Source organism: Pseudogymnoascus verrucosus (genome assembly GCF_001662655.1).
Source record: "Pseudogymnoascus verrucosus strain UAMH 10579 unplaced genomic scaffold scaffold_50, whole genome shotgun sequence".
Classification (NCBI taxonomy): Eukaryota; Fungi; Ascomycota; class Leotiomycetes; order Thelebolales; family Thelebolaceae; genus Pseudogymnoascus; species Pseudogymnoascus verrucosus.
The window spans coordinates 201,552-223,614 of NW_017263701.1; the positions used below are offsets into that span (position 1 = coordinate 201,552).

The 22,063-nt window shown below is 48.2% G+C and overlaps 12 protein-coding genes across 12 annotated transcripts; 8 read left to right on the top strand and 4 right to left on the bottom strand.

Annotated features, from left to right (window-relative positions):
- Nucleotides 1-793: 793 nt before the first annotated feature.
- Nucleotides 794-1,233, top strand: VE01_08448 (uncharacterized protein; the record flags this gene model as incomplete). Its single annotated transcript, XM_018277871.1, has 2 exons — nucleotides 794-862; nucleotides 910-1,233. The coding sequence occupies 2 exons, from the start codon at nucleotides 794-796 to the stop codon at nucleotides 1,231-1,233; spliced, it is 393 nt and encodes a 130-aa protein (XP_018127028.1).
- Nucleotides 1,234-2,115: 882 nt separating this feature from the next.
- Nucleotides 2,116-2,638, bottom strand: VE01_08449 (uncharacterized protein; the record flags this gene model as incomplete). The annotated part of the gene is made up of 3 exons (XM_018277872.2): nucleotides 2,116-2,158; nucleotides 2,216-2,314; nucleotides 2,375-2,638. 3 exons carry the CDS (start codon nucleotides 2,636-2,638, stop codon nucleotides 2,150-2,152), a joined length of 372 nt encoding a protein of 123 aa, XP_018127027.1. The 3' UTR covers nucleotides 2,116-2,149.
- A 534-nt stretch (nucleotides 2,639-3,172) lies between these two features.
- VE01_08450 (uncharacterized protein) lies at nucleotides 3,173-3,522 on the top strand (the record flags this gene model as incomplete). Its single annotated transcript, XM_018277873.1, has 2 exons — nucleotides 3,173-3,278; nucleotides 3,326-3,522. 2 exons carry the CDS (start codon nucleotides 3,173-3,175, stop codon nucleotides 3,520-3,522), a joined length of 303 nt encoding a protein of 100 aa, XP_018127077.1.
- Nucleotides 3,523-3,531: 9 nt separating this feature from the next.
- VE01_08451 (uncharacterized protein) lies at nucleotides 3,532-5,432 on the bottom strand. The gene is made up of 4 exons (XM_018277874.2): nucleotides 5,135-5,432; nucleotides 4,643-5,066; nucleotides 4,309-4,577; nucleotides 3,532-4,260 (listed from the first exon to the last, which is right to left on the bottom strand). The coding sequence occupies exons 1-4, from the start codon at nucleotides 5,263-5,265 to the stop codon at nucleotides 3,873-3,875; spliced, it is 1,212 nt and encodes a 403-aa protein (XP_018127078.2). The 5' UTR covers nucleotides 5,266-5,432; the 3' UTR covers nucleotides 3,532-3,872.
- A 165-nt stretch (nucleotides 5,433-5,597) lies between these two features.
- On the top strand, nucleotides 5,598-6,885 carry VE01_08452 (uncharacterized protein). Its single transcript, XM_018277875.2, has one exon. The coding sequence runs from the start codon at nucleotides 5,815-5,817 to the stop codon at nucleotides 6,763-6,765; it is 951 nt and encodes a 316-aa protein (XP_018127075.1). The 5' UTR covers nucleotides 5,598-5,814; the 3' UTR covers nucleotides 6,766-6,885.
- A 3-nt stretch (nucleotides 6,886-6,888) lies between these two features.
- Nucleotides 6,889-9,427, bottom strand: VE01_08453 (uncharacterized protein). Its single transcript, XM_018277876.2, has 2 exons — nucleotides 9,061-9,427; nucleotides 6,889-8,993 (listed from the first exon to the last, which is right to left on the bottom strand). Exon 2 carries the CDS (start codon nucleotides 8,939-8,941, stop codon nucleotides 7,313-7,315), a length of 1,629 nt encoding a protein of 542 aa, XP_018127076.1. The 5' UTR covers nucleotides 8,942-8,993; nucleotides 9,061-9,427; the 3' UTR covers nucleotides 6,889-7,312.
- On the top strand, nucleotides 9,400-11,987 carry RPN3 (26S proteasome non-ATPase regulatory subunit). Its single transcript, XM_018277877.2, has 3 exons — nucleotides 9,400-10,067; nucleotides 10,129-11,441; nucleotides 11,491-11,987. Exons 1-3 carry the CDS (start codon nucleotides 9,788-9,790, stop codon nucleotides 11,632-11,634), a joined length of 1,737 nt encoding a protein of 578 aa, XP_018127073.1. The 5' UTR covers nucleotides 9,400-9,787; the 3' UTR covers nucleotides 11,635-11,987.
- Nucleotides 11,988-12,188: 201 nt separating this feature from the next.
- On the top strand, nucleotides 12,189-14,486 carry VE01_08455 (uncharacterized protein). Its single transcript, XM_018277878.2, has 2 exons — nucleotides 12,189-13,026; nucleotides 13,083-14,486. Exons 1-2 carry the CDS (start codon nucleotides 12,379-12,381, stop codon nucleotides 13,728-13,730), a joined length of 1,296 nt encoding a protein of 431 aa, XP_018127074.1. The 5' UTR covers nucleotides 12,189-12,378; the 3' UTR covers nucleotides 13,731-14,486.
- Nucleotides 14,487-14,499: 13 nt separating this feature from the next.
- Nucleotides 14,500-16,640, top strand: VE01_08456 (uncharacterized protein). The gene is made up of 4 exons (XM_059463964.1): nucleotides 14,500-14,775; nucleotides 14,838-15,300; nucleotides 15,349-15,878; nucleotides 15,925-16,640. The coding sequence occupies exons 3-4, from the start codon at nucleotides 15,576-15,578 to the stop codon at nucleotides 16,405-16,407; spliced, it is 786 nt and encodes a 261-aa protein (XP_059319404.1). The 5' UTR covers nucleotides 14,500-14,775; nucleotides 14,838-15,300; nucleotides 15,349-15,575; the 3' UTR covers nucleotides 16,408-16,640.
- On the top strand, nucleotides 16,633-17,242 carry VE01_08457 (uncharacterized protein). The gene is made up of 2 exons (XM_018277880.2): nucleotides 16,633-16,832; nucleotides 16,915-17,242. Exons 1-2 carry the CDS (start codon nucleotides 16,713-16,715, stop codon nucleotides 17,131-17,133), a joined length of 339 nt encoding a protein of 112 aa, XP_018127072.1. The 5' UTR covers nucleotides 16,633-16,712; the 3' UTR covers nucleotides 17,134-17,242.
- Nucleotides 17,243-17,347: 105 nt separating this feature from the next.
- Nucleotides 17,348-19,318, top strand: VE01_08458 (uncharacterized protein). The gene is made up of 2 exons (XM_059463965.1): nucleotides 17,348-18,142; nucleotides 18,189-19,318. The coding sequence occupies exons 1-2, from the start codon at nucleotides 17,917-17,919 to the stop codon at nucleotides 19,202-19,204; spliced, it is 1,242 nt and encodes a 413-aa protein (XP_059319405.1). The 5' UTR covers nucleotides 17,348-17,916; the 3' UTR covers nucleotides 19,205-19,318.
- VE01_08459 (uncharacterized protein) lies at nucleotides 19,271-21,719 on the bottom strand. The gene is made up of 2 exons (XM_018277882.2): nucleotides 21,204-21,719; nucleotides 19,271-21,015 (listed from the first exon to the last, which is right to left on the bottom strand). Exons 1-2 carry the CDS (start codon nucleotides 21,379-21,381, stop codon nucleotides 19,403-19,405), a joined length of 1,791 nt encoding a protein of 596 aa, XP_018127080.2. The 5' UTR covers nucleotides 21,382-21,719; the 3' UTR covers nucleotides 19,271-19,402.
- Nucleotides 21,720-22,063: the final 344 nt, after the last annotated feature.

Sequence of the window (22,063 nt, forward strand, 5' to 3'; positions counted from 1 at the left end):
ACTTGTTTTATATGCGATTTCTGCATCACCCTACATTATGGGCGACGAACATACAATGAAAGATTCAACTTCAACTCAAGCGTCGTGTACTTATGCCGCCCAAAATCTGGAGAGGGCTGTCTATAACGGCACAGCAATGTAGGCAAAACACATTCTCTTAATCATATAGGGCTGAAGCTATCTAGGTTAGCTACGCTAAAGGCAGCTAAAATAATGATTTCTATCAGCTTTAATGGGGGTATCGGCTCTCACCCCCAAACAGCCCCATTTCATGCTCTCTGGCGGCCCGAGTTCGTTGGCACCAGGTAAACCATCTAACACCGACGTTACCGGAACTCCGGTCACCGTGTTCCACTTATAAAATCGCTACTGGCGATTATCAGTACTCCAAGGGAGAAAGATGGGCCCCGGCATGGATCTCAGCCAGTTTTCTAACCCACGGCGTTGGTGATCGTCAACACTAAAAATGTCAGCTCGATCAAATCCCAGCGCAATGACGTATAAAACTACCATGCGCCCTATGAAAATTACCCATAATTATTCCAATTTGGGATATGGGGCGCTTTCTCGGCGCCAAGAACAGATGCTGTATGTGTGGGAAGGATTCACAATACGAAGGATTCCCATAAGCATACCTTGACAAGGAAACCAGGGCAAGCATTAACAAACGTCGCTATGTTTAGAATTAAATGTGAGCTTTGCTACTTATATGACAGGTCTCGCCCATTGTTGAACTATCCTGTAATATCCATCCCTGTATTACAATAGAACAGTGCTACTCACATCCCTCAAAATGAACGCAAACGAAACCATCTACAGCGCAAACGTCCCCAATGTCTGCCAAAAATATATCAATGGCGCCGTTCGTCTTCCCATCTCACTCATCTCTCCCTCAACTAACCTCCATAGATCAACCCCCCTAGCGGACCCTCCTGCTTTTCCTCCCTCTACTCCACCATCGCCAACCACAACGCAACCTTCTCAACATGCTGTAGCAATGCCAAACCTGAGATCTACGACGATGATAAACCATGCTTCCAATACTGCATGGCCGGCGATTTTGTGGCCGAAAAGGCCATGTATGAGTGTCTGAAGAAATCGAATATCAACTTTGGGTGTACGGGGACGAGGGACGAGGCGGGGAACTTCAGCGATGCGGGGCCGGCGAGGAACTTGTCGCTGGGCGGGGCGTTGGTTGTTGGATTGGCGTTGGTGGGGGTGTTAAGTGTATGAGGCAACTTGTGTGAGAATGGGGCTTGGTGATAGAAGCGTCAAGAGTCTAGTGTTTATCACCGAATAGGGTGATTATTGCAGTCTCGGTTTATACAGCTTGTTTAATTAGATCTTGAAGGACATTGTTGTTAGAATTACACTAGACACTAATAGATAGTTATAAAAAAAATTACACAAACATACAAGAGTAGGTTTTAGCTGGTGGCCATCCACCCGACTAGTAACCTACCGATCTCGAGGTTATGTATCGCAGAGCGGACAGGATGCCCAGTTCTCCTTAAGCTGCTATCGCTTTTGCTGCCAAGACCACCACCAAAACCGTCCCCTGTTGTCAGCCTTCCGCTTCCATGTTCCCGCTCTTAGGCCATTGCTGCTTTTACTTTCACTGCCACTGGGCACGTCCATCTCCACCTTCGACGACCGCCGAAGCGGCCTAAGAGCGCCTAAAAACGCGAAACGGTTGGTCAATTTCTGAATCTGCCTAGGGGGTTAGTCATGGAATGGCAGGCAGAAAGCGGTGTTATTTGAGAGGAAATTCTCAAGACTAGCTTACATAATGTTATTATAGGCTACCTAGTAATAACAATGGCCGTTATGCGCTCTTTTGAAGCTGTGGATCCGTCATTTACAGGCTGAATCTAGATTTAAAGCAAGACAGGTTCATCAGTGTAGCATAGAAAAACCAGCCCCTTATAGAATAAAGAATATAAACTATATTCTAAGTCCTAACTTAGTTAACACTTCTCCAAGCAAGAGCTAACGAACATTTAATGAGCGAAATACATTTCCGATAGCAAAATTTGCCCCTTTATCCTTAACGCAACACTCTTCCTTGTTATGTTTAGAAAACTTCTAAACATCTAGGTTTAACTTGAATGTTCGCATCACAATAGCTTGATTCATGGACTAATGTCGCTTAACAACCCTGCTTAGATATTAGAGGCTTGGAGCAATAGCTTGTGTACACTTAATGGTCACTTACTCTCGGCATATTTTGAGCAAGCCGAGCAATGGCGATGTTATCGTTATTAACAGCCATCTGATTAGCTTTGGTATATCCTCTAGGGCTATTTAAGTTTCTCTGCAACACCATGCATCAGCTTACAATACTAGTTCCTGTACCTTCTTAAAGCTCGCTTACCATATCGATAGCTTTCTGTGCTTGGAGCGCAGACATCTGGGTGTTAAATTCCTCACAGGAGCTAACCGTGGTTGTGGTTGGCGCTGCTGACGACTCCTCAGAAGTTGTTTGGGAAATAATGGTAGTCTTAGAACTGGCGGATGTTGGTGAGGTCTTAGCTGTAGTCGTGGGCATAGCCGATCCGGAGCCTCTAGTGATCGGGCCTTGCCGCACAGCAATAACGGACGTCACGAAAACTGCGACTGCGATATGAAGAAGCCTCATGATTTCGAATTTCGGAGGATAACTCGATGGTGAAGGATGGACAGCGATTGATGTGTGGTGAATATCTAGTAAGAAGATCTTTATGTTTGTTGTTGGAAAGATGCGTTATTATGGTGAAATAGATGGGATCAGCTGGCTCCGTTGATTGATCTACATTAAGTGTAAGCTGGCATTCACTATTGAATCAGGTCTAATCTGCCGTTGTTTCAGTTCGTTATATTGGTGATTAGAGCCTCTAATCTAATGTAATTTCGCTTCAGCCAGCCAAAGGACGACAATGGCGCGGATTGTCTTAAACCAAGCTCACATAGTGGCCCACTGGCCTAGTAGCTCTGAAATTAGGACGGAATAAAGACACTAGATTGACTCACCCCTATGCTTGTCTGAGCATGTGAGTCTCTTGACTCGCATCAATAATCGTGAGGCCGTTCGATTAGTATGTCACATAAGACTTTCTGTATAGGTAGTATACTACTACTAGCGGTGTTGCACGCACTTCTAGGTCCCCCCCTAAAAGAATTTCTTGATCGGGAAATGGAAGCACGCAGCTGGAAATGGGAGCCTCCTATTGAAAATCCTGACGGCAGAGTTTGTACAAGTGTCAATGAATACTTTGGAGGTCCATTTTTTGACTCCCATGGTAAGAGATATCAAGATTATCAGTCAACTTTGCTAACAACATCGAAGGCAAGTTCTTATATAAAGATCCGACCTTAGCAGATCTCAATCTTGGAGACAATACTCCATCTTTACAAGGAGAAGAAAAAAAGCTGTTTTTAGAGTTCGTCGGCAAAATGCTTCGGTGGGTGCCAGAAGACAGGTTGACGGCTAGAGACCTCCTTGGAAACCCGTGGCTCCTCCGGGATGCACCATCAAGGAGGTGAAACGTTTTGGTTGTATGAAATAAACTATTAAACAATAGAACAAGTCCTTTAACTTACATCACTGCTTGCACTTTACCTCCTGCATCGCCATTCTACCTAGAACTAACTCTATTGCCTAAGTTTACCGACGAGGCTCCTATAAAATTCGACTGTCGTATGTAGAAGTTATTCTCATATCGTGGTTCAAGTCCCATTCGCACATAGGAAACCGGCATATAGTTCGCATGCAAAGCGGTCTTTCCTCTTTTTTTGCTGCCCCAAGAACGTGCATCTTACCCCTGAATATTACAGATATATTCACGTGCATTCAACCCTCTTTTCGTGAGCTCAAGATGATTCGTCGTCATATTCTATTCTACCTCCTCGTTATCTTGGACGTTGAAGTGCCAAGCCAGAAATGGTGATATTCTGCGCACTAAGTCAAGGAGAGGTTCGTCAGGCTGTCTTTTATTAAAGCACCCAAGAATCATCCCCGCTGAGAAATCACACGCTGATATTGACGTTAACGTTTGGTAGGTACGATTGTCCGTATCACCAATAAATAAACTTCCAATTAAGGCACGGCCGTGGACGTCCTGCGAATAATCCTTACTGCTCGCATTCCATATTTCCTGCGACGACGGGACTCGGACGTTTAGCATCGCAGGATCGAAATAGTCAAGGAGACGGAACTTTGGTAGGTGAGTAATGAGGACGGCATTAAGATGAACCGTTGCTTTAAATAGAATAACAGCGAGTCTAGACATGTTAGAATGGGAACTTGCCAATACGCCTGTAGTAGCGCACCTTTGATACTGTTCTCGCACGAGCGGGTTGAGGGGGTTCTCGGCATTAATTCTCTGCTGATCGAATACTCCAGCATGGCTAAACAATCGAAAGAGACGTTTGCTGTATACCGTGAGCCGCAAGAGGCGCTTATTATCTATTACATTTGATGGAATGCCACTTGCTGCCCTATGAGTCAATAAGATTGTTGAAATCATGATGGCTTGAAAGAAGGGAAGAAACTCGGGCCGAGGTGCATTAAAGATATCACTCTGTTGTTCGAGCAGTGACTGTGTCATATAGATCAGTTCCAAGGTCTATAATAGGCCGGGGATATTGGAGGGGGTTGTATTACGGAATTCCCGCACTGAATCTCAACTATCTTGTCATGATGGAATTCTGCTTGTTGCCTTGCCTTGGCCGTACCTGTCATCCACAAACCTGCAACTAAGACAGCCTGTACTAATTGTTCAGGTTGAGCCTCGCTCTGAAAGGTTCTTTCATGCAAAATGGGCCAATGCAGATGTAACGTGGAAAAATAAAGCTGCTCAAGTAACTTTCTGTTAGATGCTTGGGCGAATTCTGCTCCAAGACTAATCATCATGCTGTCACTTAACCGCCGAAGAGCCAATTCTCTGCGCTCATGGTCAGACTTCGTCTGTACATTATTTTCGATATTTTGCTTGGGTTCTGGTGTGAGAAAGCTTGCCGGGCTCGATAGTTCGAGGTTTACTGGGGATTTGCTGTGGCTCAGGGCGATATGGCGATTGAGCAAGTCACTATGGAAATATGTTGGCACGTCTTCGGCGGAATACTTGGGGATTTTGCTCGAAATTTTACATCTTACCTGCGGTTGAAAGTGGAAGGGCAAACTTGACAAGCAAACGATCGCAGGTTGGTATGGGCCTTCTGATGGCGCAAGAGGTGTTCCCTTCGTTTGTAAGAGCGGCTGCACTCAGGGTGGTGACATTGGAACATTATGGTAATATGACCTTATAGGCCGTTCGACGGAGCCGCTCTCAGGCCTACTCTGAAGGATTGCTTCTCAATTCAGTGAATAATACGAGTTACACCATGTAGGCGGCCTTCTTTATCATGTAGGATGTGGGATGTGGGATGTGGGATGTGGGATGAAGGATCGAGCGATGTGGGCGGTTGAAGTAGGGGACGACGCGGGATAAGCGATATGGGATGAGCTATGTGGGCGGGTGGGGTTTAATGCAGCATGTGGGCTGAACGATGTGGGATGAGCCGGCCCGCGGTGAGCGATGTGGGCTGTCTAAGATGACAAAATACTCGAGTGGGTTTGATTTCGTTGCAACGATGCAGAAGGATTGTGTACTGATTATTGATTAGCATCTAGTTAGTTCTTCATTTATCGGCTCAAAATGGGTTTAAATAAGAGGAAGCGTGCCTGCTTTCTTAAAAAGGATCATCAGCATCAGCATCATCAAGCTTCAAGTGATTCCAACGACTCAAGTTATAAAATCAACACCCTGAGACTTTTACTCTCAAACACCAAACAAAATGTCTAATATTCTTGCAATCCTCGGCGCTACTGGCCAGCAAGGCGGTTCCGTCCTCAACTTCGTCCTGAACGACCCAGAGCTCTCCCAAATATACAAGATCCGCGCAATCACCCGCGATGTCAACTCAGAGAAGGCCACAAAGCTCAAGGGGAAAGTCGAAGTCGTCCAGGGTGATATAAATGACCCGGCCTCCCTCAAGGCAGCCTTAGTCGGCGTGCACACCGTTTTCTCTGTGACAACACCATCTTTCGGCCCCAACGCCTTAGAGGACGAATATAACGTCGGCAAGTCCATCGCCGACGTCGCCGTTGAGAACGGTGCTCAATACATCATCTTCAGCACTCTGACAGCAATCAAAGACATTTCTGGTGGCAAGTACGCCAATGTCTTTCCATTCGACGCCAAGGCCAAAATCGAGGAGTATATTCGCGGCCTCTCCATCAAGAGCGCCTTCTTCGCGGGTGCATCATTCATGGAGAATTTCCAGTCTCAATTCTTCTTAGCTCCAAAACAGGCTGCGGACGGCACCTGGGTTTTAGCCCGCCACGTCTCCCCTCAGAGCAAGTTCCCCTTGATCGACGCTGTTGGCGATACTGGGAAATTCGTCGGCGCCATCCTCGCTGAGCCGGACAAGTACGAGGGGAAGACGTTCTGTGGTGCTGCTGGAATATACACCATGGAGCAAGTAGCCGCTATACTCTCAAAAAATACGGGAAAGACGATCGTTTATAAGCAGGTCTCGGTTAAGGAGTTTAAGGAGGGCATAGTGGGCTTTGGGTTGCCTCGTGTGCTGGCTGATATCTTCGTTGATGGGTTCAGCTTCAACGAAGAATTCGGATACTTTGGCCCAAATCAAGAGGAGTCAATTGCCTGGTCTGTTCAAAACGCCCGAGGCCGACCGTCGACGTTTGAGGAGTACCTGGAGGTGCATCCTTTCCGACTTGAATAGATGGGAATCATGAGAGGGGAAATGTGTTTTATGGTGAGAATATTGGGTAGTATAGAGCAGGGAAGGTTTCATCGTGGGAGTAAAGGGATCAAGGAGAATGATAAGAGATATATAAAAAGGGATATTAAATATATGAAGATTTCCATGTTAAAATAACAATGACTCAAAAATTTATCAATCACACAAAATATTAGAAGAATTTCTAAAGAGATAATTTTGCGGTACACACAGTGTCATAGAATTTTCTATACTACTATTGCACCACCCAAACTTTCCGCTTGCCAATGATTGGATCCATTCAATATGTATCAGACGCTGTAAAGTAAAATCCTACAAAAAGCAAGTAGACGCTGTGAAGGGAAATCCTCCAAAAATACAATCATCAATGCTCTCATGCCTGGTCCCAGCCAATGCCATAATCTGCTATATCATACAGTATAAATCCAACAACCCATCCGCGCATATTACAGCAGCCGACGAGTAAATCAAATCACTGCAGCAGATCGCTCGCTGTGTGTTGTAAAAAATATGACACAGGAGCCCCGAGCTACACAAAATTCGACGCATCAAAAGTGCGCGGGCCTTTCGTATAGATCCCCAACAACTCCTCCTGGAAGTCATCGAGTTCCACTATCGTGAACTGCCCCGCCCACTTCTTTGCAAATGCCTTGTCGCGGTAGGCGTAGCTTATACTACGCTTCCAAGCGACGAGCTCAACTTTCCATCCCCGCTCAAGAGCCCTTTCGACGTTCCTGAGAAAGCCAGAGGAGTACTCCGCCACGGCGGCGTCTCCAGTGGCGACGACCATTGTGGAAGGATAATCCGTATCAACCATGCTTTCCAGCATCTTCATATGGAGAATCTCGTCCACGCCTTGCTCAGTAACCGTTTTAAAGGCGTTGAGAGGAGCCTCGCCGCCGCTACCGGAAGACGTGTTGTTTCCATTGGCTCTTCCTAGCCGCTTATATTTTTCAATATCCGACTCTTTCGCCTCCTTGAACTTCTCCACGCGCTCGAGCGCTGAAACTTCATAGCCGCACTGGGCTGCTTCGTACATGTAATCCAATCGCACGTTATCGCGACTGGACCCCACCAGAACCCGTTTCGCGACACCTCGACCACGTTCCATGATCAAGGCCAGCGAATGGTATGCCAGTGGTGGTAATTTCGTAAATTCATTTTTGTCCATTCCCCGTGCTCTTTTGAGCGCCTCTGCAAATCCGATGGCGATGTTGGAGCTATCAACGAACACATGGATGCCATCTGGACGTTCATTGCCGCCAACATGGCCCATAGCGCGGATAAGGTCGCCCTCAATCGTACTCGATGTTGGCCCGAATCTTAGCATGAGCTTTTCAGCAATTCTAAGCTTCTTCGTATCATGAGACGCATAAAGCAGAGGTCTTATCACTTTGGGATCCAGCAGAATACGCGGAGTATCTGCAGGTAAGCTCTGGCGACGGCCGACTGACTTATGCGTGCTGATTGCAGCAGCTCGTGCTGTTGAAAAATGTGTTGGTGTCGCATGGACGTCAACTATAGCTGTGGACTTCTTGGCTTTGTTAAGTATGCGCTCACTTCTCCGTACCGGCGTGGTAGGCAGGGCATCCGGCACCCATCCGAAACTTGGGAGTGGAACGGTCGAGTCCAATCTTCGGGCGGCCTTAAGCTGACGATATAGTTCGGTCGTTGACACGGAATTGTTTGGCTGCTGTTTTTCTCCGTTGGGCAGGGTGACTTTCTTCAGTTTATTTTGTGCATTATTATTCAGTCCCAGTTTTGTTTTGTAATTTTGAATATCTTCATTCGCTCCGACCGCCCTAGGCATCATGCACAAGTCAAAATATCTCGGTTCTTCGTCCGGCGGTGTGGAGGCCGCGGTAGAGTATGAGCCTACATCTTCAGACGTTTCGTCTGAAGATGATGGATGGTTTGCTTTGATGGGTATATCGATAGCCTCGGTGCCTAGGTGCTTGAAAATGGCATCGAAATTCCCTAGACTTGGAGTGCTTCCGGTGGTGGCAACGTCTTGGTTTCTACCAGGTATGTTTGTCGAGGAGGCATTGTTCAGCCGCGGCGATGAGCCAGTGTTGTCGGACTTCACGCCCTGCAGAAGCAGTTCGATACAGGGACCGAAGTCCCAAGAAGCTATGGGCACTCCAGGATGAGGAGACATAAGAGGTCTTGTTTGTTTCTATGGCGAGAAGTGTCGGTTTGCGGCGGTGAGACTTGCATCCAGTAAGTATTTGGTGGCGGGTGATAGAAGGTTCCGATAGAAGGTTCCGGCAAGCATACCTTTGTTGTAGTGACCGACGGTCGGTTTCTGACATTTTACAAGTAGATTTCAGGAGATGTATATGTTGAAATGTGAAGAATGTAATGTTGGTTAACGCTGGAGAGCTGCGGTTGTCGACATGCGGGGGTTATAAGGCTCCACTGCCGCTCGCTGACTCCGCCGATTTGGGGATTGTGACTCCGAAGTTCTTTTGCCACTCACTTGTCATACATCGGGGAATTCAGCGAGACAAGTGACAAGAACAAGTGAATCCCGTGATTAACAATCTAGCCAAATTGATACATTGTAGATTATCTAAATACGACATCTGATTGTTTACTTTGTAATACAATTTTCACGTGATAATTGAGTCGTGTTGTGGTTTTTGGTAGTAGAGAGAGTACTTTTGGTTGTTGGGGAACCCTTGTGACTTGTCGTCACGTCAGCAGCCTGGTCCATCTCTCTCGCTTCTGGTCGGAGCCGCCTAACTTCAAAGGCTACGAAGCTACCTTGCCTGGCGATTACCTCAAGCATCAACGGAAGACTGTCTTAACTGAATCCCATCTGAACCCGACCAACCAACGACCACAGAACATAAACAAACACGGCCCAAGACAAGCCTTCCCGTTTGTAATCTAATTCACATCTGGAGTTCTCTCAACAACTCACAAACGACGAGCTCTCTCGCGAGACGCGCCCGAAATCCAACGTCAACGTGCTCGACACACTCCTGACGACAACAACGACATGCCCAGCAAAACCCCTCACACAAACGGCAATGATCCAGTCGAGAATGGAACACAGGATATCGAGATGAAAGACGATGCTCCAGCATCGAAGAAGGGCGGCAAGGGCAAGAAAGTGAACCAGGGCGACGACGAGATGACGGTCGTTGTGCCTCCATCGAAAGCTTCAAAGCTATCGGCGCCACCACCTCCAGATGCTGAAGGAGACGTGGCAATGGACGAGGAGACTGCAACAAGTGAAGTAGAGGCCGAGGTGGACCCGATAGCTCTGACGATCTCAAGTAAGTGAAGCGTTTGTACGATGACCCCAGCCTTGAAGCTAACCATGAGCCTCATCAACAGATATCAAGAACGACTTTGCGTTATTAGAGAAGGCTGTGGCACTATTCGATGCTCGTTTCACCCTGAGAGCTCTCCGATCAATTTCTACAATCCGCAAACACCTGAGCGCCGATGTCCTTGCACAAGTCATTACCGAGACATACCCTGCATCAAGCTCCGTAGCAAAGAACCTGCTGGCTGCTTTGAATAAGGAGAATGCTACGTTTAGTAGGCAGACATCATCTGATATGGATGTTGATGGTGACGTCAAGGCGAAGAATGGATCGAAGAAAGAGGCCAAGGAGATCATCCCAGAGATCGATGTGTTCCTGGGTATTCTGGTTCAGGTCCTGTTTGCAGACCAGAAGGAGACCCAGAAGGGAGCGAAATTCTCTTCTCAGCTGGCCGAGCAAATACACACTCTCAACCGTCGCACACTGGATTCGTTAGCTGCTCGGGCTTACTTCTACTTCTCGCTGTTTGCCGAACAGCTGCAGCCGCTACCACCGTCGCCGAACTCGCCAGTCGTATCTCTCCGCCCAGCTCTTCTCGCAGCTCTTCGAACTGCTGTTCTCAGAAAGGATATCGACACACAAGCTACGGTCATCGTTCTTCTGCTCCGCAACTACCTTTCAACGTCGCACATCACTCAAGCCGATCTCTTGGTATCCCACACGAAATTCCCCGAAAACGCATCGAACAACCAGGTTGCGAGATATCTATACTATCTGGGACGAATTCGCGCGATTCAGCTCCGTTATACTGAGGCACACGAGCACCTGACGGCTGCAACCCGCAAGGCCCCATCGAGTCCAAGCGCAGCTGGTTTCACCCAAACTGCAACAAAGCTCCTTCTTGTCGTGGAGTTACTCATGGGAGATATTCCAGAGAGAGCTACCTTCAGCATGGCAAGCCTCGAGAGGGCCCTTGCTCCATACTTATTACTCGTACAAGCCGTCCGTGTTGGCAACCTCGTTGATTTCGAGAGCTCGATCAAGCAACATAGCGATACTTTCCGACGTGACGGCACATATACATTGATTCTTAGACTCAGACAGAATGTTATCAAGACAGGAATTCGCATGATGTCTCTGTCGTACTCGCGCATTTCTCTCCGCGACATCTGCATTCGCCTTCATTTGGGAAGCGAGGAGTCGGCCGAGTACATCGTTGCTAAGGCCATTAGGGATGGTGTTATAGAAGCTACACTGGACCGCGAGAGAGGTTTCATGAAGAGCAAGGAGATTGGCGATGTTTACGCAACAAGGGAACCTGGGGAGGCTTTCCATGACCGTATTCGTGCGTGCCTTGCCCTTCACGACGAGAGTATCAAGGTACGGCTATTTCCCTTCAATATCGATGACCATTTACTGACAATAATAGGCAATGCGCTTCCCAATGAACCAGCATAGGCTCGAGCTGAAGAACGCACAAGAGGCACGCGAGCGCGAGCGCGAGATGGCAAAGGAGATCCAAGACGGAGATTTGGACGAGGACGATCTGGGTGGTGAGTTTGAGGGCATGTAAGATGGTTTATTTTGGGCGGGGAAGGGAAAGGCGATGGATGTACGATGGGTCGAACGGTTTTCGGGAACAACGCGCACAGCGAGGACGAGGATAATTACACTTCATCAACCTGTATTGTCTTGCTATTCAATCCGGCCGGATAGGAGGGGTGATCGAGGATAGTTATAGAGGCGTCACTCCCAACCGGCACTTTTAGTTTCATGCATACCGCGTCGTGTTGGCGCGAAGGAGTGTAGTAATGGATTTAGAGCTTTCCCTTCGATAATCATTGTATTTTGCTTCCAAAGATCTACATAATCTTGCACGCAGCCTTGTGAGAAAGTGTGTCATTCGTCAAGCATCATTGAGGAAAGGCGATAAGCATGATGCTTCAGTTTGTATATTCACAGTCTGATATAAAAGAATCTTTTCTAGAACCGTTCTATGCCAATTGATATCAATGGCATGTTAACTCGTTCAAAACAAACAAGGCTGAACCCTCACATAACAGCCTTGCGCGCCAGAAACAAAATGTACCTCACCAAATACCAACAGGTACGCGACTGCCCCATTACCTGTCAGGGTCCAAACAGTCCCTCAATCGCGCAGCGACTTCCCCAGAGAGGAGAAAGCATACCTAACTGCCCTCCCAAATAAATGACTCCCCCCATAACCCACCTTTCCACTTACCGCGACATCGTCGCTCACAAGAACCCCAAATCTCATCTCATGTAGCACGATTCCCTACCACCCTGGCCCACAAATATGGCGCCGATAAAACGTAAACGCGGCGGCACCGCTCCGCCGCCCGCACCAAGAACCACCCGCAGTGTGACGGCGGCGAATGCGACTACAACGGGAACGGCGGGGGCGCAAAATGCGACGGCAACGACGGAGCCTGACAAACCTGCGAAACCAGTGAGGGAGAAGCGTAAGGAGCAGCCTGCATATGTGTCATCGTCAGCCTCGGCCCCGTCACCGATACCGCTGAAGCCAGAGAGGAGAAGCAGAAAGACGAGAGCTATGCCGACTGCGACGGCTAGGCGCGCGGTGTCGCTCACACCATCGCTGAGCTCGTCGACGTCGAAACCTTCAGCTGCGGCTGCGCCGACGCTGGAGAGGAATGTGGATAATGTTGTGCTGGGCGATATACTATTTAGGGCGTGGTATCCGAGTCGCCATGTTAAGGAGATAGTGGGGAGGGAGGTGGTGGAGGAGAAGGAGATGCTGGAGCGGCTTTATGTGTGTAAGCATTGCTTCAAGTATAGCAAGGAGTTGATGGGATGGGTTGGGCATGGAAAGGCGTGTGAGAGGAGGAGAGGGGGGCCGGCGCCAATGATACCAGGGAGGAAGATATACAGTCATGGGAACAGTGGGTGGAGTGTCTGGGAGGTGGATGGGGAAGTCGATTCTGTGGGTGCTCCTGTTACGGCTGTTTTGGGGAGAATTGAGCTGACTTTGAACTATAGTTATATTGTCAAAATCTGTGCCTATTTGCGAAGCTATTCCTCGATAACAAGTCCGTCTTCTTCGATGTTACCGGGTTCACCTACCTGCTGCTCGTGCACGCGAACCCTACGACACACGAAGAGCAAGTCATCGGGTTCTTTAGCAAGGAGAAGATGTCGTGGGATAACAACAATCTCGCCTGCATCCTCGTGTTCCCGCCATGGCAGCACAAAGGTCTCGGCTCCCTACTGATCGCTGTATCCTACGAGATCTCACGACGCGAGAAAATCATAGGCGGCCCCGAGAAACCCATCTCTGACCTGGGAAAGATGAGTTACATCAAATACTGGAGCGGCGAAGTAGCCCGCTACCTCCTGGACGTAGGAGACATGGAGAAGAAGAAAACCAAGGTAGTGAGCTTGGATGATATTAGTGCGGGTACATGGATTTGCGTAGAAGATTGCCTCACGGCGCTGAAGCATATGAACATCGCTGTTGCGGCTGCGAGGGGGAAGGGAGATGTGCAGAAAGTCAAGATCGACAAGCAGCAACTCAGGGAGTGGATGACGGCTAGTAAAACTGGTCTGGGACCGATAATTGATCCTGATGGGTTTGTGGCGGGGTACGGGTATAGGGAAAGCAGTACGGATGAGGAGATGGGAGATTGAAAGAGAGGATGATTATGGATTCGATATGACAGTGATCACGGCAGTCATCGTCTTGCCTACGAGTTGGCTCATCATAGCCAGACGCCAGACGATGGAGGAACTCGGTTCGAGACGGGGTGTGGGAGAGCGTCTGAACAAACGAGGCTTCGGGTATTCCGAGACTGGAATATAAGAAGTATAGACTCCTGCGGTCTTGGGAGAAGGTTTGGTAGTGCCGGTCAGCTCAGACTACTGAACTCTTATGTGAGGCACATAAAGCCCACACACATAGCATTGGACAACAGCTATTTGCAAATAGAGAGATACCAACCAATTGAATATATCACAACATGTTGCACATGTTATTCCCCGCGTCAACCCTGTGTCCGCCCCGCCTGCACATCTCTTTCCCCTTCCCAGCCGCAACAGCGATATCCATATGCTTCAGTGCCGCCTGCAAGTGCCGTCAGGTAATCCTGGCCACCTATCTATGGGCCCATATTAATCGCATTAAGATCTGCCCATAACGGACCGCCGCGCCGCAAGGGCGGTACAAAGTCCCGTATGTGAGTATCCGCTTATGGCGGCGCATCCTTAAACGGCATCATTTTCGTCGAGCACCCATCAGGTCAAGGCTTGAATGGGGTTGCGGCTAATTCAGTGGCGGTTAATTCAGTGGCGGTTAATTCAACGACGGCAGTTCAACTACGGTTAATTTGGAATAGTATTATAGTAGTTGGAACCCCGGTGGGGTTTAAATCATGGAACTAATGCCAGAAACTATAACAATGAAACAGAATATTGCGGACTGATATATTACGAGCTGCCATCGGTGATATGTATTCATCATGCAGAAAAACACAACTCGTCGGCGATCGGCCGCGAACAGGACCTTGTACAGTGTTCATAAGAAGGGCGCGGCCTCCGTCGCCTCTGGCCATAAGTAGGCATGCTTACTTCGACTTTCGTTCTCATATCTTTGCTGCCCTCACACGTTTCCAGCCGCTCCAGGGCCTCCTATGAAAAGTGCAAACGCGGCTACGGCTCTGAAGACTAACAAGGCGATGTCAGTCTAGCTTTAAACTTATGGAATAATTGCCAGGTTTTTTAACATTATGCGTTCATTAGCCCTGCTGTGTCTTAGTTTTGCGGTTGCGGTTGCGGTTGCACAGAGAGGCACAGAAAGAAACACGACAGCATTGGGGGATTGCCTTGAAACTGCAAAAGTCCCATTCTATGAGTCTGACGCCGATGATTGGGATGTCTACGCCTCACCTTTCAATGAGCGATTGGAGTATACACCAGCTGCCATAGCGGTGCCGACGACAACAGAGCACATCCAGCTGGCTGTCTCTTGCGGCGCAGAGCATGGTTTCAAAGTGACTCCGAAGGCAGGCGGCCATTCATATGCATCGTTGGGCCTAGGAGGAGAGGATGGGCATCTGGTGATTCAGCTTGACCACATGTATAATGTCACACTTGATACAGAGATAAACATCGCCACTGTTGAGCCAGGAGCGAGGCTAGGTCATTTGGCTACAGAGCTTTTTGCACAGGGGAATCGGGCTATCTCACATGGAACATGTCCTGGGTGAGTGAAGTCTAACTCCGAGCAATAACTTATGCTAATGCTTCAAAGTGTAGGAGTGTCTGGCCACGTCCTGCACGGAGGCTTCGGGATGGCATCTAACACCCATGGGCTAGCTTTGGACTGGGTGATTGGTATCACCGTCGTTCTCGCAAATTCGACTGTCGTCGAGTGCTCTGCAAACCAGCACCCGGATCTTTTCTGGGCCATGTTAGGGGCAGGTTCAAACTTCGGCATCGCTGCGTCGTACCAATTTAAGACGTTTGAAGCTCCGGCAAATGTTACTTGGTTCAGCCCAACTGCCCTGGAACCAGAGTACTGCACAGGCAGGGCTAGAAGCCTTGGAGTCTTACGCCAAAAACGCTATGCCGGCTGAGTTAAACATGCGCCTTGCTGGATCATCCCATTCGGCCTCCGTTGAAGGCGTGTATTATGGAGATAAGGAGGGGCTTGAAGTTGCGCTTGAGCCATTGCTGAACAAAACCGGGGGATCTATTTCTGGAGCAAAAGTTGGTGGCTGGATGGACGGAATAGAGCACTATGCTAATGCTGAAGTCGACGTTACCTACCCGTACGAAATGGTGAGTATCGCCTTCAGATTCCATTGCAGTTCTGACTGTAGTATAGCACGAAACATTCTATTCTAAAAGCCTGACATTGAAAGGGTTGAATGGAACATCTGCAAGCAACTTTGTCGACTATTGGTATGGAACAGCAAGGAACGTGACGCGGATCTGGTGGTTCCAGATTGACATCCACGGAGGAAAAAATTCAGCCGTCTCGAAAGCAGATCCGACACTCACGTCCTATGCGCATCGAGATAAACTGTTTCTTATCCAGTTATACGACAGATCATTCGGCACATATCCACAACTTGGATTTGAGTTTCTTGACGGATGGGTGTCGAATACTACTGCTGATATGGACCTGTCGGACTGGGGCATGTATATCAACTATGCAGATGCTCGGATGGATCGCGCCACGGCCCAGAAGGCCTATTGGGGAGTTAACTTGCCACGACTCCAAGAGATCAAAGCGCAGGTTGATCCAACAGAGCTCTTCTACTACCCGATCTCGATTGAGCCCGCGTTGGTGGAGGGATTTGCCTAGGCTCATTAAGTTCGTAATGTTGCTATTTTATTCTTTGTATACTATTGAATTTATAGAGCGAGACAGTGGTAGGATAGATGATACATGCATGAGATGAGTTTGAATAGGAGCAGCTCATATGAGAGTCGAGCTTTGGATTTTGTATGGAGCACTCGGGCCGCAATATGAGGTCCACTTTACGCGGGACTATCATTTTGTTATCAACTATCCATCAATCGCTACAAGTATTTGCCTCCCGACCTCTTCAAACTCTCATCTACCCCAACTAAACGACTCCATTCAATATATACATATCCAGTCTTGCAATGAAGAGGGCTTTAACGCACGCATCTTCCTCTCTAAGACCACACTCCTCCATCAACGCCGTGCGCTACTATTTCTTTTCCAGCACCACATCACGTGAACAACCTGCCAAAGAACCAACCGTAAGGACATTCATCACACCCCTTTTCCCCCCAGCCCCGTGTCCCCCATATACTTCCAAGCACGACACTAATTTCCCTACAGGAACCAACCCAGCCGGTTAAGAGCTCGACTCCAGAACCACCAGCAGAGCCAGTCAAGGTCAAAGTCAGGTCCAAGACGATCGCAGAGCTCGATGAGGAACTGAAGCTTAAGCTAGAGGAGATCAGTGGGGAGGGTGGAGCTGCAGGATTGGAGTATGAGAATGGGAAGGCGGTGGCGATGAAGAGGGGGGTGAAGGACAATATGTTCAGGCTGATATGAGGTGGTCTTGGTGTCTGTGCTCGAACGAGCTGATGTTCAGTGTGGTTGGGAGGATGTGTATTTTAGCTTTGGTGGTATATCAGCCCTTTGTATTTGGAATTTAATAGAGTCTTTTGGATTTGTTACTGACGTCTATTTATGGAGTATCAATACTAACCGATGGAATTTATATGCCATGTTTACATAGGGTGTGGCTTTCGTCAGGAAATTGGCATATGCGCCACATGGCCAAGCACCCCTGTATTATTTATGGAGGTTTCCCATAACTGCAGCCTCATCTGCTTTCTGCCCTGTCCCAAACTTCGACAGAGAATATACTATCTTGTGCTTTTGGGTGGCTTTTCGCGTCTAATCTCGTCACTAATATGATTTCGACTTCCCGCCGCCAAAGTATGTGAGATGCCACACGGGACCTAGGTCACACATCTCAAAAGCTTCTTTGCCGCCATGCCTGCCCCAGAGGGCATGTCCTTGTCGTACTTTCATTTTGCTCTTGAAACATTTTATCTATTGTGGGAGCCATCCAAGCTTTATGATACTACCAAATCTTGGAAACCAGTTCTCGGCAGGGGACAATACTTCCTTGAGATTTTTGACATCCCATTTTCCCCCAAAGAGCCTACGAGGCTCGTTCTAAAAGCCACTGGTATCGATAAAGATCATGTCCAAAGAACTTTACCGACACAAGCAGTGCATGCTGTTCTTGTATATTTTGGAGAAAATATCGATTATGATAGGGAATAATCACTTTCTAAAAGGACTTCTTTCGCTGGCTCCCCTGCGATGATATCTCAGTGGGGCATGCCGTCAAAACAAATCCACTGGGAAACGCACTCTTATCAACTTTCACTTGAGTTGACCTTGAAAGGAGGAAATGCAGTTTGGCATGGAGGAGGTGCGGAAAAAGTTGTTAAGCCTCCTTATATTGATTCCATTTCGATTGCCGCAGGAATCATTCAACGAAGACTAAGATGTATGATTGTTTCAACAGAAGATGGTCGGACAATTTGTGAGTACTTTCCTTCTATATGACATGCACAGTTACTAATGGTTAGTCTATATTGACGCCGAGTCGATGATACAAGACTTAGACTTGCTATTCGACCAAGGACAGCTTAAAAGACATGAATCTGAAAGGCCTTCCCCTCAAGGTGTCTATGCTTACCACAGTGACTTCTGTGAACGCCTGCGAAACTCAATTCAAGCATACTTGATTCTAGGCACGCAAGTCACTTCTGCGTCAGTCCGAATGCAGTTACTCCTCCTTGGTTATAGTCATGCTCTAGTCGAAGAGTATACCAACTTGGTTTACAGTCTCCAAGCCAAGTATGCAAGGAACAAGGAGGGTCTTTCAGACCCACGCAGATCGACGCTGACAGCTCCCATGTTGGCTGAGATCACAAGAGATATATGCCTTTACGAGGGGGTAAAGGAGCGAATCAATGAATTGTCCGGAGCGGTTGATACATTGATCGAATTGCTGAAAATACTCCTGGTGGATGCTGCCAACTATCGTGATTTCCGGTGCCTCGCCGTCGAGCTACAATCGACCTGCACAGACTTAATAAGAACTATAACCACGCTATCGACAACTCTAGAAGGTCACCTGAGACTATTCGAAGTCTCTCGAGGCATGCACGAAGCCCAGAATGTCCGCTTGCTAAGCATTCTAGCAAGCATATTTTTACCTCTATCTCTCGCTTTTGGGGTGCTCAGCATGCAAACAAGATTCTCGGATCTCCATTATCTGCTTTATGACTTTTTCGGTGTTCTTGTATTGCTTGGGACAATTGTTGGAGTAATTCTCATTGCACTAAGATCCTACCTATGGTGGAATAGGCTGGTAGCACAACTGGATCGAAACCCGATGTTTAGAAGAAACATCAGGCCGAAGGCGCATATTATGGTTCTCGTCTTTCTCGTTCTTGGATGGGGACTCTTGCTTTCCTCATTTCTCATCGGCATGATTAAGGATGTCGGGCTAGGACTAAAGATCCTTGGCTATGGAGCCATTGCGTTCGGGGAACTGGTCTGGTTGCTCTGCTTGTTCCGGCAGGCTTTGCCTCCCTAGCTTGGTTAATTTTTAAAGATTAGGAATAATGAATCCAGATAATACAGGAAGAGTAAATATACAAATGCTACACTAGCCGAAGCCTCAAAGCCTCAAAGCTATAAAATACAAAAGGAAATCTAAGTAAATAGAGTCGTGTCACACCATCCTAACCCAGGGCCCAAAAAGACCCCACTCTGGGTCTTTATACAAAGCTCATCAACTATCATTCTTCCCCCCCTTCCCCTCCTCCTTATCATCATCCTCATCCTCCTCCGGTGGCATCACCAACTGAATCACCTTACCAAACCCTCCCTTCTCCTGACTAATAACATACTTCCCCCCCAACACCAAATCCTTCGCCACCAGCTCCCTAGTACGACCCAGACTCTCAATATCGTTAATACGCTGAAGCGTCGCATCGAGATAGTCCCTGAAACCCGGCTCTGCGCAAATCTCCCTAAACGCGCGCTGCATGGGCACCGAGTCCGCGCGCACCATCGCGCTCGACGTGATAGTGAAGACATTGATATGATCATACTCCCGAATGAAATCCGCGCGCGTCATGACCTGGCGCGCCTTGTGCAGTGGGAGCGCGGGCAGGTCGTGGCCGTGTTCAGGGTCGTAGATAGGGCCTTCGGAGTTGGCTTCTTGGTCGACGAGGGCTTGGGCTAGGACCATGGCTGCAGAGGCGTACTTCTGCTGGTCCATGACGTCGTCATCCATTTCCATGCCGAGGAGGCCGCATTGGTTGAGGAACCATTGCTTTTCGACGGCGGAGATCTCGTCGCAGGTCTTGAGCATGTCGGCGGATTTGGCGACTTTGTTGAGGAAGGTTAGGCGCCCGCCAATTCTTTCGTAGACTTGCGAGAGGATGGACTCGTCGGGGTCTTCGTAGAAGTACTTGGAGCGGTACATTCGGATGGCGTTGAGGGCTTTGTCCTTGGGTAGGTCGCCGACTGTCGTCACTTCCATGCGTGTGGCTAGCTGCTTGAGACGCTCATACACCCAGTAGTCGTCGCTGTTGAAGACAACGGTGATGAGATTGCTGGCTGCCCATTGCTCTGCCCTCTGTTGTAGGAGCTCAAGCAGATTCATTCCATCGGTGTCGGGCTTGAGAAGGTGCATGGAGTTGATGATAAGAACGATTGGCCTGCCAACTTTCATCCGTCGGTCCAGAGCAACTTTATCCAGCTTGTTAAAGGCGCGCTCAATATCTAGCAACGCTGTGCTTTCTCGTGGTCCCCTTTCCGAGAAGTAGGATCCGATGTAGTCTTCGTGGAATTCAAAGTTAAGCGCCTTACCAAGCCGTATCCGGAAGATTTCGAGATCACCATGCGCGTCGAGCATGGCGATACCCTCTCCATCGATCTTTTGCATGGCATCAAGTAGCATAGATGTCTTCCCAGTGCCCTTCTCGCCGATAAGGAGGTGATAATGGCCTTTCTCGGTTCCGTTTATTATTGCATCGATCTTATCCTGCTCATCTCTACGAATCCAATGATTCTCATTGTCGCTCTTTTCCTGCTCCTCTTGCGTGGTTGGCGGTTGCGCTTCAGGGACCTGCTTCCCCATAGCGGCCAAGACCAGTGCTGGGTCTCCTGGCTCGAAGGCCTTGCGCATCTTGCGCAGCACGTGCCATTTGTAGAACTTGTGATAGCAGAAGCCTCCAAATGCAAAGCCGGCACCAAGAACGACTATGCTTGCAAACGCAGTTGCCGCAGCTTCTATCATTTTGGACAGTAGCGATTGGGGCCTTTCATCCTCCTCATGGCGTGGGCGCCGACCATGTTTGGACGGGCCTCTACGAGGGTCATGAAGTTGCTTGGTTCCTTTATTAAGTTAGCATTGTGCATAATTTAGGCCGCAAACCCATCAACTGAGCCGCTGCATTCAGTATAGTGAACGTTTTTATATCTAATTCTCAGGATTTAAGTACGCATGCAATCCACACGTGCTCGCACGTTTACCCCAGGAAGCTTGGCCATCCCGGCAGCGAATGAATGAAACCGGATCCTACCTTCTGTGGCCGAATTGCTATCGCCGAGGCCACTCGATGTTTCCCATCTCCTCTGAGATTGAGATACAGGAGCAAGAGCAAGTTGTGGTAGACGACATTGGATTCCTACGCGTCCCGTCCGTAAGAGGCAAGGTGTCTGGCGATTGATAGATCGCCAACACCGCGGAGCCGGGTTCATCGTCTCTTGGGTCGCGTGTATCGCGGTTGCGCCTGCCGATGCGAGTAATGCGTTAAGAGAAGCTCTTCATAGTCACATAAACACCGATTCAATGCCAGAATGAGGTTCTAGTAAGGGGTAATTGAAAAAGGATATTGTGGCTGAGCAATATGAGCTTTTGTGGACTCCGTATGGTGCTAAATGTTCACCCGCGGTTTGGGGAACTTGGCACTGCCAACACATTGGAACAGTGGTGGTATCCAACCAATGTACGCAATCTACCCGTAATTAACAACCCCACGTGCTTTGACGGAGACAGTGTCTGAGCAATTCAAGGCAATCTGTTGATTTATGAGGCCAAGAATTATATTAACAGAGTAGATTTGGTGTGAAAGTACGATCCTTCAATCCTTCACTGGTTTTTAAACTTTATTTTGTTAGATTTGTTTGTTACGCTTTGACACTTTGACGCGCGAGAAAGGGTATCATTTAAGGGGATTTTCCCTTTGAATGATTGCGGATTAATTTCAACTGCTAGTTTCAATTATGTATATAAATTAAACCATGGCCAGTATTAAAAAAGTCAAGTTCAATTGAGATTGATATGCTTAATATAAATAAAAAGCGAGAGTGCAAATGAATTCAAAGTGAGGTTGAATTTGGCATTTTGCGGACCACACCCACCACAGAAGCGCAGAACGCG